General features: G+C 32.8%; 1 protein-coding gene across 1 annotated transcript in view; it reads right to left on the bottom strand.

Annotated features, from left to right (window-relative positions):
- SPATA17 (spermatogenesis associated 17) overlaps positions 1-14,615 on the bottom strand; it is a 312,689-nt gene that overhangs the window by 214,603 nt on the left and 83,471 nt on the right. Inside the window, exons 4-5 of the mRNA XM_077157846.1 lie at positions 14,187-14,237; positions 4,576-4,679 (exon numbers count right to left, since the gene is read on the bottom strand). Of these exons, the coding sequence (XP_077013961.1) occupies positions 4,576-4,679; positions 14,187-14,237 (155 nt within the window). The remainder of the gene's footprint in view (positions 1-4,575; positions 4,680-14,186; positions 14,238-14,615) is intronic.

Below are 14,615 nucleotides of genomic sequence, written 5' to 3'. Positions count from 1 at the left end.
CTTTAGGGCAGTGACGGTGGCTCAGTGGCAGAATTGTCACCTGCGATGCCAGAGACCCAGGTTTGATTCCTGGTGCCTGCCCATGCCAAAAAACAAACAAACAAAAAAAAACATTAAAGACTTTAAATGAAGTCTGTATTAATGAGAGCTCTAAAATGCTTATACACTGGCTCAGTATAGAAAGATGTCATTTCTCCCCCAATTGATCTATAGATCCATTGAAATTTGAAGCAAATTGCCTATTATAGTTTCTGAAAAACTTGATGAGCTGACATTATAACATGGGTAAAAACTGATATATAATGGAAGTAAAAAGGTCCAAGAATAGCTGAGGTAAATACAAGGATATTTATTTGTGGTAGCAAAAAGTAAGAAATAAATAAATCACTAGGGGACTGACTGAATAAATGATGGTTTATTCCCACAACTGAATACTATGCTACCATTAAAATTGAGTAAATAAAATGTAGCACCCTTCAGTACTAATATGAAATAAATTATTACTTATAAGTGAGAAAAGTAAGATAGAGAATGGTGTGTATGCTATAACTGCAGTTACTAAAAATGAGAGGTATATACATATACGCTCATATAAAGAGACTATCTCTAGAACTATAAATATTAAATTGGCAACAATTTTGCTTCAAATAAAGGGAAACAGAGGGCTAGAATATATGAGGAGGAAAATCTAATTTTGTGTCTTCTGTGAATTAAGCATGTGTGTGCACGTGTGAGTTTGTTGAAACTTATTACAGCTGCTTTCTACATTCTAGACGACAGGCATTTTTCATCACTGAAACAAAGTATTCTTTTGATTAGGAAAATATTTTAAAGGCCTTTTTAGTTGCAAAAAAATGAAACCATTAAAGCATGAAGAGGGTAAAAGAAAAATAAGGATAAATTATTTGACATAAGAACACAACGGTGACTTGAAAGTTATTCAGAGCAGTTTGAGAGTATTGAGGTGTTGGGGGTGGAGTGAAGGTCCCGGAACTAGAAGAATCATATAAGGGAAAAAAGAGGGAAGTAGAGAAAAAGTGGGAGAGAAGCAAAGAAATTGCAAAAACTGATAAGCAGGAGCTTATGGGGTGAATAAAAAAGGCAAAAAGTAAGAGAATAGCAGGGAGGATTTGGGTGAATGGGATGTTGTAGGTGTTCTTTTCCACTTTTATTTTTATTCTCACTTTTATTTTTTTTGGAGTAATGAATGCACAGCTATGTGATACTACAAACCACTGATTGTATGCTTTGGATGATTATATGGCATGTAAATATGTAATATATATCAATAAAATTCCATTAAAAATGTAATGTATATATACATATATATATATATATGGGATGTGGACAATATAGCACATAGAAACAAGTAATAGCCTAAAATGGTTTAATTACTAAAAAGCAATAAAGAAACAAACAAATTGACTTAGAAGCAAACATTAAAAGCAATTCTCATATTACATAGCAGTAAGAATATATTAAAATGTTGTTTAAAGCACAAAAAACCTACATCTCCAACAAAAAGGAATTTAGTTTTTAGAAAAGCTATTATGAACATAATACTGGTTTAAATTTATAGAAATTAAAATGTTCTCAATATTTTATTAATTGAAAGATGAGTCATCAATAGTAAATTGTAATAAATCTAAGTGTTGGATCTACTATCTTCCTTATTTTCTGGGGGAGGAGTCTGGGTAAAAAAAAAAAACAAGTTAAGGAACTTGCCCACATTCATACAGCTATTCAGTGGTTGGGGCCTAGAATAATCTATCTCAAAATATTAATAATGTTTCTTTCCAAGTGATAGGCTTGTAGATGACTTTGGTTGATTTTAATTTATCTGTATTTTCAGTTTTTCTACAATGAACATACATTATTTAAGAAATAAAGAAATAAATGGCTTTTAAAAGAAAAACATATTTAATTAGGAAACAGAAAAATAGGTGAGACAAAAGCTGAGACGGTTGTTCTCTGAAAAATAACAATAGATTTTTAAATTTAAATAAGTAAAATTGAAATGAAATATGATGACAAATAAAATAGACATTTTATTGGATATGTTATGAATAACATTTTGATATATTTTTAAATTTCAATGAATTTAATAATTATATGGAAATAAATAAATAAAATTGACTCTCATTGATTTATAAAAACTTGAATAGAGGTTTGGAAATGTTATCAAAGACTGACCTTTCTCAAAAGGCCCTACACCCGGATAATTATATGAACTATTTCTTTTAAACTTCTAAAGAACAATAATTCCCAGGCCCTGTATTCTACTTAATTCAAGTAATAAATATTGGGAAAACCAGACACTTAGAACTAATGATTGCAACAAAAAGAAAGAAAAGTACAAGCAATCATACTTACAAATTCAAATATAAGCATCCTTTATAAAAGACTAATATAAATTGATAATAAATCAAAAGAATAATTTCCAATGACTCAGACATATCCCAAGAACATACTGATGATTTAAGACTAATGTATCTATTAATTGTGTCAGTAGATCAAAAAAGAAAAGCATCACATAATTATTTCAATAGATACCGGAAAAGCATCTCTTAAATTAAACATTTATTCTTGATTTTAAAAACACTGACAAGTAGAAGTAAAAGAATAAGTTTGTATCATGTTGAAGAATACCAGCCTAGAACCAACTGTCAGTCGTGACAGGAAGAAAACAAGGATTAATGGAAATACCTGTCAAATAGAAGATACAGGCCTTTCCAAAACCACCCTTCCACATGTATTTTAAGGATTTCCTCATGTTCAGGGCTGGCACGGGACTAAGGTGAAGCAGGTGAGGCACCTAAAATGCAAAATTTTAGGACACACTCCCTCTCGGCCTGTGAAGGCACAGGGTTGGCATTTGCATGATGTTGACAAGTGAGTGCCTCCCTCAGTTTTGCACCTTAAGTGTAGCAAACAGGCTTTGCAGCAGGCAGGCCGCTTCCCCCTTCTTCTGGTTCGGCTGCCTCCTCGGTGGAAAATCCCCAAACCCCCTCTCCTAGCCTCCAGGAACAGGTGAAACTGCTGGCAGGTGAGATAAGACACATTCCTGGGATAGGGACCCCTGCCCCTAACAGCTCATCCGCTTCTGTAACCCAGCTTCGCCGGTTGCCGTATTAAGCTTACCTTGTCTCTAGCATGTAACACATGCTAGTCTATACAAGCTAAGGTTGCCTTTTGTTTAGAGCTCAGACCTTCGAGGTGACTCGGCTGGGCCCCGTGCACACGGGCGAATAAAATCTTGCTTCCTGAAGCTCTGGAGTCTCGGTCCCAATTCCTTTGGTGTTCACGCAAGACTAGCAGCTCTTTCCCCCTGACAAGCTCTAGTCCATCTCTAGGTTTGGCAGATCGCCAGCCCATCTCTCGAATTTTTGATTTCTCAGGCAGAAATTAAACAGCAGTTGCCTATACCCAAGTGTTTGAGTTTTCCAACTTTTCTCACTGATTAAATATCACTGGAGCTTCCCCATACCTTTACTGCTCTTTACAAAAAAAAAATCATTCTAACAAATTCTCTATATTTAATCTCCAGATCCTTTTATATACACAATATCTGTAAGGGATTTAGGTCATTTTGGGGTCTCAGACAAAACTTTTATTTTAACAGCTTACTGCCAATTAGCTGTTTTCTCTGGCTCATAGAATTTTTTTTTATATATGCTATATAGTGGGGTTCACATTTCATTCTTTTTCCATGTGAGTATCCTGTTATTGCAATTCCATTTGTTTAATTTTTGTGGGTTTGTTTTGTTTCGGGAAGTGCATGGACAGGGAATAGAACCCTGGTCTCCTGCATGGCAGGTGAGAATTCTATCATTGAACTACCCTTGCATCCCCTGGCTCATAGAATTTTAAGAGTAAAATAGTACGTGAAAAAAAAACAAATTGAAAGTAAAACTACTATTAAATGTCAGCTATTATTAATTACAATTTCATTTTAATATAAATGTAGCACTGGTACATGGTCACATCAATTATTAGAATCAGGTATATCATAAGAGGAAAAAACTCTTTTTGAGCTTATACAAAAATTTAATATAAATGGCTTTGGCAAAGCTGACTGAATAGTGTTGCAATACCTATATTTTACATAAATCTACAGAAAACATCATTCTACAACCTGAATCCATGTGCTATCCTCCTGTGTGTGTTTTTAAACTGATAGTAAAGAAACCCTTTTAATATGTGCCACAATATTTCTCTTTTGAGAGCTGTTTTTATTATTTAACATGTTTCTGAAAAATACTTCTGATGTTCATCATATTTAAGGCTTCATCTATAAAAATTTTTTACAGATAAATCCATCTCATAATGAATAATGTTACTGAAACTAAACCAAGATAGGCTTACCACACAAATAAGTAAACTAATTTATAGTCAAGAGTACAACATATTTAAATCCATAACAATAAATTTTTAAAGTAAGTAGCATCATATATTTAAATCCTATCAATAAACTTCTGTCTAAATAGTCATTGTGTTTTAAAAATTATTTGTAAGTTTGATAATAATCAAGACCTATTGTTACCTTTCTAAAATGTTCATTAGTCTAGTACTCACCTAATGGCATCATTGGTTTCTGAAACAGCTCTCAGGTATCCTTTCAAATAAAAATAATTAAAGCAGTATTTCCGAATCTTATAGCCTCGCCATCGCCTCTGAATCTATGTAGTAAATAAAAAGATAAAATATTCCATTCAACTTTTTTTTAGTGAAAACTAATAGTTCTTCAAGATCAACATGATGAATGATAATATATCAAATAATTTGTCTTATGCTTCACCATTAATATAACAACATATTAGTTGCAAATGTAGGTTTTATTCATAGATTTCTACAAAATATTACAAAGGTAAAAATATACTCGTAGGTTACTCCGATTTAAAACATTTATAATTATTTCACAAAATACAGAACTCTGGAGTTAACTTTGAAAGATAAAGAGTTGCTTTACAAATTCCTACTACTTTTCCTTCCTGTTACAAACAAATGAATTTTTTTTAAGTAACTAATTAGCTTGAAGATTGCATTTGATCTTAAGGAAATCAAAGTGTTTAATGGACTTTTAAAATTCAGTGGTATCAAAATATTTTTTTAAATGTCTAGTACCCTAATTATGACATTTTAATACGCAATAATAACAATAGTAGCAGCAGCAGTAGCAGCTAACATTTTTTGAGTTTCTTCTTATGAGTCTGGCACTATTCTAGTGGTTTGCTTTTATATATTCATTTAAATACTTCCCTTTTATAAGATAAAGGCTCTTATTACCTTATTTATAGATGAGGAAGCTGCTCAAAAGCGAGGTTATGTAATTTTCCCATAACTATACAACTAATGGTGATGAATCCAAGAACTGAATTAGGGCTTTAGAGTGACCATTCCAGCAATGGAATACAGAACCAGGAACAGAATGAACTATAATTTTCAATGAATGAAAACTCCTACTGAAATTGTGCTTTCTTAATCTACTGCAACAATATTGAATATACAAATAGTTTTATTTTTACAAGTACATATAATTAGTGTTCATTTTGGAGAAATGCTGAGAGTCCAAGAGAACATACTTAACTCTGCTTCTGGACGTCCCGTAAAGAAAGCCTCAGTAATCATGAGAATCAGTCAATTTCCTTATCTTATCTAACTATCTATGCTAATAAAATTTCCAATAAAAAACTCAAAACAACTGTATAGATATTAACTGTGGCAAATAAAAGACAAAATAATTTCTTTAAAGGAGCAGAGAAAGAAAAAATAGCAAAAATTGAAAATATTAACACAGCCTTTCATTAACATTTAACTTCATTCCCCCAAATTTTCTAGCAGTTTAAACATACTTATGGGTGACTTGCATATTATGAATGATTCTCTTTTAGAAATTGAAGGCTTTCCTATTTTAATATGGTTTTCTGGGACAAGAGAATACACATCTTTTCTAAACACGTTTTTTAAAATAAGAAATAGTAATACAGTACAGAAGTAGAGACTATAACCTAGTCCCTTGGGTTTTATCATAAAACCTAGGCCTTTTTAACTAAATGAGGTTTCATTTAAAATTTTTATTTTATATGAATTCTGGGTCAATTAAAGAAAGGAAGGAAAATGTTTTACTTTTTCACTTGAATCCTGATGCTTTAATTGTCTCTGCTTTAAAATATGTCCATTTTACAGTGATTTACTATCTAAGATATCAAATCAACATATTTTTAGAAAGTATCTCACTCAACCTCCCAGTAGAAGAATGCATAAAAATAATTGGAGATACCATGCAAAACAGCCTATACGAATAATTAAATCAAAGACAGTAATTCTAAAAGTAACACTAAGTAGTAAGTAAGCTAATGGAAAATAAAGCTATAGAAGGTGCTCTTTAAAATATAACTCATGTTTTCTTATTTTGGAAACCAATTGTATACAAAAAGAAACAAAGATTATTTTTTATAAAATTATGTATTCCTTTATAGAAATTTTCTGCCCATAAATTGACCAAAAACCCTATTATGGCTGAAAAAGAAAAAGAAGGAATTAATATAAACTACTTTCCTAGTGAAAAATAATAATCAACTGGAATTTGTATACATATATAAAGCATACATGCAAACAAATTTTATCTAATTTAATCATTACAGCATCATTCTAAGGTAGAGACTATTATTAGCCTCCTTTGAGAGAAGAGGAAATTGACACCTAGAGAGGAAGTTTACATAGCTGTTTGGATGGCTTCAACTGTTTTAGCATATTTTTTTTGCTTATACACTAATAATTTTATTAAGGAAGTTGTCATTTATAAACAAATGTATCACAGAAAATACATTACCAGGGATAGAAGTGACTCAGGAACCACAGGCAAATATTAGGATATCACATAATGTTAAGGGAGGGACTACTGATCATGTGAAAATGTCATTAAATTTTAAATAAAATAAAGTTAAATACTCCTGAAAAAATATATAAAGATGCCTTCTGGAGGACTGAGAAGAAAAGGAGGAAGATGATGCTTTATGTTAGGTACTATCATTTCTGAGAAAAGAGGTCTGAAGGACAAAAACTGAAATTGGTTGAAAAATCTGTGTTAAATAGAAAGGGCTTCCTGCAATTAAAAATAATAATAATAATAAAGCCAATGGCATGGACTCTTTTCCTTTTATATACCCAAACCACACTAGAGAGGATAAAACCGCTCTCAGGGAACTTCCTAATATCCTGGTACTCTAGACATCTACTCAAAAGCAGGCTGAAATTTTTTTGTAAGATAAAGCCTTTTATTTGGGGATTTGGGTATTGAGGAAATAATAAGTGACAGTTAAGGTAACAAATTAAAACTCATCAATCAATCAATCTTTTAGCGGCTTTGTTAGAGATGAATGGGTAAAAAGAGCTGTAGGAAACTGAGCATTTGAGCCAAGAGGCTGCCATCCTTTGAAGAACAGGATCTAAAATTTATTGATGTCCATGAATGTGCCAGGTATCATTGGCACTGCTTGAATTCTCACATTATCTTTGTGAAGAGGGCATGATTTCCACATTAAAAAATGAAGCTGAGATTAAGTAATCTGCTCAAGGTCACATAACCAGTAAAAGGTGATCAGGAAACAAACCCAGGTTTGTGTTATTCCAAAACCAGTGTTCTTTCCAATAAAGCATCTTATGTATATACTGTATAATAAGTGAGTGTGTGTGCTCTTTAATTTAAAAGATACCATTTTCTTATACTATAGGAAGCCCAGTTTAATCAATAGTGAATTAATATAAAATACAATATAGCTGGGATCCTATTATACCTCCTGTGATAGGAACAAATGGCATCTTCAACTTTATCTCAAGTTTTATTGATATTCCAGTACTAGTAAGTACACTTTTAATAGAAAAAAGAAAAAAACTGTCAAAAGACAAGGGAAATTTTGATAATAACATTTCTTCTGAACTCCAAGGTGAATGGGTTACTACTTCCAAAAATAAATAAATAAATAAAGAGGCTATTCATGTCCTTCAAAGTAATTAGCAACTTTCAGAAGTGATTGGTATAAAACAATTATTGTCATTGATCAGCTTTGAATAGATAATTTTAAACAAAGTCATTGTGTGCTCAGCAGATTACAGCTTGTTAACGGGCAAGTTCTAAATGACCTCTTAAGCTAGTCAAATCAATGATGCATATTCCTCATTAAGTAACATCAAAATGTAAGTGGTCTTATAAATAATGTTTATCTTAAGCACTAAAACAAATGGCAAAACCTTGATATATCAAAAGCCATCTGCTCATAGAAAAGATTTTCCTTCCATTTGGTTTACTTTTATTCCTGAAAATTCAAATAACCTTACTGCTGCCAAAAAGAGAGAAAATGCCTTCTCACCTAAAATTAAAATTAAATTGAGAAAACAGAAAATAAATTTATAGATAACTCACTCAGTATTATGGCCCTAAAATCATTTACTAGTATAGAAGTAGAACTTAGTAACACACAATTACAGTCCTATTTATTCAAATGTTCAACATTCTAGAAATCTATATAGTGAGCACAGAAAAGCGAGGTTACTAAATTTTTAAAAATTGGGTGTCATAAAAGTAATATAACATGTTTTCATCCTAGGTGTCACTGATAATGTTAAAATCATATAGACACACATGAATTAAAATCTTGATCAATTGTTTATTTTTTGCAGAAGATTCTGGATAATTACCTAAGTGTAATTCCTTCACTTCAATATTTCATTTCCCCACTCTATTTTACTTTATGCTTCCTTTTTCTACAAACATTTTTAATCGTATCACAATGATATTGATACTGGACGTAGCAGGATTGTAAGAGTAAAATAATGTATGTAGATATTATTGCTTAGGCTGATATTTAAGATATCATTAAAAAACAGAAGCTTCATGGTCTGTAGAACTTTCACATCAGTCAACTCTCTAACTATTCATTGCTGTTAGCTCTGTAATCAATTGTTTGCTCTCCAATCCAACTCCTGTCATCTCACAAGTCATTTCAACATCTGTATAGATAACCCATCCTATATATAGCTCATAGCCTTACAAATTCCTTGATGTTTAATATAGAGTTCCTTTTGCTATTACAACTTTTATTATTCCTTAGTGAGCATTTCTATCTGAACTAAAATAGTTGGGGCATGATTAAAATGTCAAATCATTTTAAATAACTGCAATAACAAAAAATGAGCTGAGATTCTCCAGGTTGCAGCAGAGTATCACTAATAAATCTTTGAAACAGAGAGGAAAAGATACAATAGAACCTATTTTACAGCGATCTCTGAGATACTGCACTAGCATGTGTTGAAATTTGCATTCATATGATACTTCTCCAGAACAGACATGCAGATGAGGACTCAGGATGCATAGCAATGACCTGTGTAGACTTTTAAAAGGCATTTCTAATATTTCCAAGAGATTTTACTTTCGTTAACTTCTAAAGTTTGTGCCCAATTACATATTCCTATTATGTTTACTTTATTGAAGTCCAGTGTATTCTAAGGCAATTTAGAAAGGGAGTGATCACCAGTTAAAGATAGAAGTCCGAGGCACAATTTTCTAGGGGCCCTGAAGTTTCAACAATGTTAGAGCCCTCCTTTAGTTTCCCTTAACATTTCAGAATCTAAAACCAGCATAGTGGAGGAATAAATGCAAAAAAATACAGAATTTTGGATGACAAATTTTTGTAATCTGTACCTTGAACTCCAGGCAGAAAAGAGATGAAAGATCTCTTTTTCTTACCATTTGCTGCATACTGCATGCACACACACACAACTTAATATCTTGGTTCTTACAAGGTTCATATATTTATTCTCACACAAATTTTGAAAAAAGAGGAGGACTAAAGTAAAGGCAAGACTACAAGTGAGCAGAATTGACAGAACTTCCTGGGCTCAATTCCTAACACTGTCACCTACTAGCCGTGTGACCTAGAACAAGATACCCTTCTGTGATTCCATTTCCTCATCTTTCACATGGGAGTTATAGCGCTGCCTACCTAGGAGAGTTGTTGGGAGGATCAAAGAAAAGAATTAAAATATTTCAAACACTTAGAAGGTTTCCTGGAGAGTAGTAACTGCTACAAAATCGTTCACTCTTACTATTCTTACTTACCAAGATTTGAAAATATGGTATGGCATCTTTTCCTTGCCTGACCTCAGAGACACAAAGCTCTCACTGGCAGTCAGTTTAACTAAGGTATTTCCTAGTTATATCCATTCACCCTCAGATAATAAGTTTGAGAATCAGGAGTCACCCCGCTGGGAGCCCCAGCATCAAGGTTGAATCTCAATGTTTTCAATCCTGGTCTTGGGTTATTTCCCCCCACAAATGAAAGAACTAGGTATAAGATGTGTGCCATTCCATATAGGAGATTCCATTGTGAATGAGTTCAGTCAGTAAGCAAAAGCTATAAGCAAAAAAGTATGCCAAATGTGAATCAAGGTGCTGAGTAAAGGAGCTAGCATAGACATAAGGATGGATGAAATACATTAAACTGCTTTTTTCCTACCTGAGGATATATTTATAACAAGCTTCCCACACATGAAGTGATTTTTGGCCTCCTCTTTACAGTATTGTTAGGAACCTGCCTCTCTAAGCCTAGTATTTGATGGTGTGTATGTATCTACATGCTCACTACAGCAGAAATGGAAAGTCAGCTCTCTGCCAGGCTATAAGAAGATATACAATTTTATATCCAAGTGGGAAAGGAAGAGAAATGAGTTGGACAATAGAGTCAGCTAATGACATTTGTATGACATAATGAAAGCTATTCAAAGAGAACTAAAAATAAATGTTGGGGGCCCAATTTAAAAGGACACCAAAAGGGAGTGGCCTGGATGCTGAAAGAAAAGCAGGACCCTAATTTGAGTAAACCCAAATTGAAAATGAAAAAGGAAATAAAATGTAACACACAGAAACAGGAGGTATAGTATCCTAGGAGCTAAGATAAAAATTTACTGAGCAATTTGTTGTTATATTAATTGACTGTCACTTTCCTAACAGCAAATCAGCAACAGGCATTTGGTAAGGGCATATTGTGGGTTCTGACAACAGCTTATATCATAGCAATCTTCCTTCAAATTTGTATGTTTTGATACTCAGGTAAAGTGCTCCAGTTCTTCCATTCACATGTGAACTGTACCAACAAAACTTTATTCCAGTTTATCACACTGCATAGCCTAGTCAATTAATAATAAAAAAAAAAGACTTTAAAGATCCCCTAACAAAAGCTTAAATAATCCCTAAAAAAGGGCATTTAGGGTCTTGGAGAAAAAATATTTAAAGCAAAGGACTTTTTTCAGTCTGCGTTTATAAGAGAATGGGCAAACATTAATTAATTTATCCAGGGACATTTATTTAGCCACCTACTATAAGTCAAGCATTAGAGACACAGAGATGAAGAAGACAGGACTCCAGGCCTTAAGGGACTCACTATGTGTGTGGGGGTTGAGACAGGCATGTAGATTAGTAAGGATAATAAAAGGTTACAGGTTCTTTAACAGAAGTATGTAGATGGCAAAATAGGAACATAAAAAGAAGAGTGATCAATTCTCCATGGGACAGGGGGTCGTAAAGTCTTAAGAGAGAAGGTGACAATTTAAAAAATAAATGCAGTATCAGGATATGGATATCTATTACATAAAAAAATCACATACATATAATTTGTTCTTCGTTATAAAAAGTAACATCTCTTTAGGGATGGATAGGCTTAAAATAAAATTTTAAAACTCCTCTCTTTTCTGAAATGTTGCACTAGTTCCTTTGGCAAGTGGATATAATTTAGCTGTCATGCTAGCAGTCGACAGACAAATGTATAACTTGTAGTTAGCTCAGTACATGAAACAAATTAAGACATTCTTTCTGTTGTCTTTTGAATGTGAATGTCCTGTTCGTGATTTGGGTACATATATATCTTGGGTACACATTTTCAAATCTTGGTAAGTCAGAACTATTGGTAAATAATAATAATAATAAAAGTTAACAATGCTATATCAGTTACCACACTCTCCAGGTATCATTCTCCATTTTTAAAGTATTTTAACTCTTCCCTTTAATCCTCAAAATAACTCTCCAAGGTTGGCATCAATTATCAATTTCAGATAAATACTGAAGAACCCTTAAGAGTTCTTTCTGGACACACAACAGTCACCCTATTTAAATCATTTGTGAGGCAGTTATTTTAAACAAAATTATTTGATAGCTTATGATTAAAAGGTCATGATTGTAGATATTGAAGTAAAACTTTAGCTACTGGTATTCAATTAGGGTTGTACTTTTCAGAGGTGTACAGCAGGAAGATATGCACACCACACATTGGTCTTTTTAGTCACCAACTCCTACGGAGAGCAAAACTTCAGTTGCATCAGCTTGTAAATAAACTGCCAAAGTTCACTTACAAATACATTCAGTTCTGTTCACTGTATGTTCTTTAGGGAATCATTTGTCACCTTTATGAAAGCGAGGTCCATCTCTGATCACTCAATTTAGGAACGTGAAGTACTTAATCCATTGCCAATTTAGCTAATCCTAATTCTCTGAAGGAAGTCTTTTAAGTTCTTTGTTAGAGAAATGTCTCTATTATAAAATTTCCACATTAGTCTTTACCTAGAAATTCCTTATTGGATCATTATAACTTAAAGGTAATTTTCAGTACTTTCCTCCCCCCATTTTAATCCTTGCTGCATCTTCACCTCTACTCTTCTTCCCAGAAATATTGACATTAATCAAAGACAAATTGACCACCAGGCAATACTATTAGGAAATGGAGCTTTTAGAGAGATGCTGGAATAAGTAAAAAAAAAAAAAAAAAAAACCTCTGGCTTTCAAGTGGCTTGTATCAAAGAGGGCATCTTAGATAGGCCTAGACTTAGGTAAAAGGAATCTTAATGGCTCAAACATTCACTAAGATTTGGGGCCAAATAATAAACAAGAGTATAGATTTTTCTAGCCCTGTCCTCCGTGTCTCTCTCTCTCCTGAGGATCTAGGGGGATAGCTAAGTCTTTGATATTTAACTGCTTTATGTGCTCAGTCTTCTACTACATTTACTTTAAAGGCACATCTCACATGAGATGTGAAGAAAAGAAAGAATCTAACAGCATCTGATCAAGTTAAATGATTGGCGTACTGCCAGTCTATGGTAGAACCATGTAGAGATTCAAATTTCCCTAAATTTTCAGACTAATGCATTCCAACTAAATCAGGAAAGCGAAATTGGTTTTCTGTATAACTAAGAAAGGCAAAGAGATTACTGAAGTTGGATATCTGCTTCTGGCTCTGCTTTCCTCTGTCCCTGTCCCAAACTACTGGAGAATAGAGGGGCAATCAGAGAAATACTAGAGATTGCCCTTGGGCCAGGCTTCCAGGACACAGAGCAGTAAAAGAAAGCACCTTTCCAAAAGTAGCATATATAGTCAGGATAATGTTACGTTATCTGCCATAGGTCAACAAATGAACTTTCAGAAAGTATTTTACTTCCTTCCTCACCCAAGAATAAAATCCATTTTCAGCCGAAGAATCAACAGATTAATTAGAGAATGAAGGACAGCAGCATAGGCTTTAAGATCATAAATGAAATTCACCACTAATTTCTCTATTTGTAATAGCTTAGCAATTGAGCTATCAGCATATTTTTTGAAGGCAAAAGAAATGGTCTTTTCCCAAATCTATGCAGAAACCGAGTTCAAGCCCCATAGTCACTAAATTCAGCTTTATAATGGGAAAATAATAGATAAAAAATGAACAAAGAAATGATAGAAATACAACTTCTAAACTGGAAACTGAGTTTATCACTGCTAAATCATATGAATAATTTCTAATTGATTTGTATTGGGCAGGAATCTTATATTCCAGAACCATGTTCATATATTTATCACAATATTCTATATGACAGAAACTAATACTCTGCTTCATTAATATTTATAGTCTTTCTCTAGCTATGGCTTGGAGATATTTAACATTCTAAAACACAAGTATTTATAATTACATGTTTTACATTTTGCCCTAATTTTTGATACTGCCAGGATTATTTAGTATAACTAACTTTATAACTATGTCCTCTTTTCTTTCTTTACTATTAGCATATCAATCAAATTTACATTATTCTGGTTTGCTCATTTTATTAAAAGTGAATTCAGGGCACAATTGACTTTTCATTTGTTTAACAAGTGAAGAAATATTTACCCTGACAGCCATTGTATTGTAGAGATTCATCTTCATAGTATAATATGCTATCTGTGAACAAGAAAAAAGATGGCATATATTTCAGTTACACAAAGACAGTGCAGCCTATTTTTACATATAAAGGATAAGAATCTTTATACATAATACATAATAAGAGTTCTAGGCTTAGAAAAATGAAATCAAACTTTGTATTGAAGAGATAGGCTTCCCAATACATAATGCAGACTTAACCAGAAAAATCTATGGTAGTCAAACTGGGAACTAATGGAGATATATGATCATAAAATGCTCTCTGCTGAGTTTGATAATCAATGGTGCTCTACTGAGAATAGAATAACAAAGCAGAAATATTCACAAGTGCTGGTGACACATAGTATTGTATGATTTATTCACTGGGGTTCTTTTAGCCAAAACTCACAGAAACATAAA

This window comes from Tamandua tetradactyla, chromosome 4 (genome assembly GCF_023851605.1).
Source record: "Tamandua tetradactyla isolate mTamTet1 chromosome 4, mTamTet1.pri, whole genome shotgun sequence".
In the NCBI taxonomy this organism is placed as follows: Eukaryota; Metazoa; Chordata; class Mammalia; order Pilosa; family Myrmecophagidae; genus Tamandua; species Tamandua tetradactyla.
Note: the sequence above shows the minus strand (reverse complement) of the source record. Positions and strands in the feature narration are given on the sequence as shown.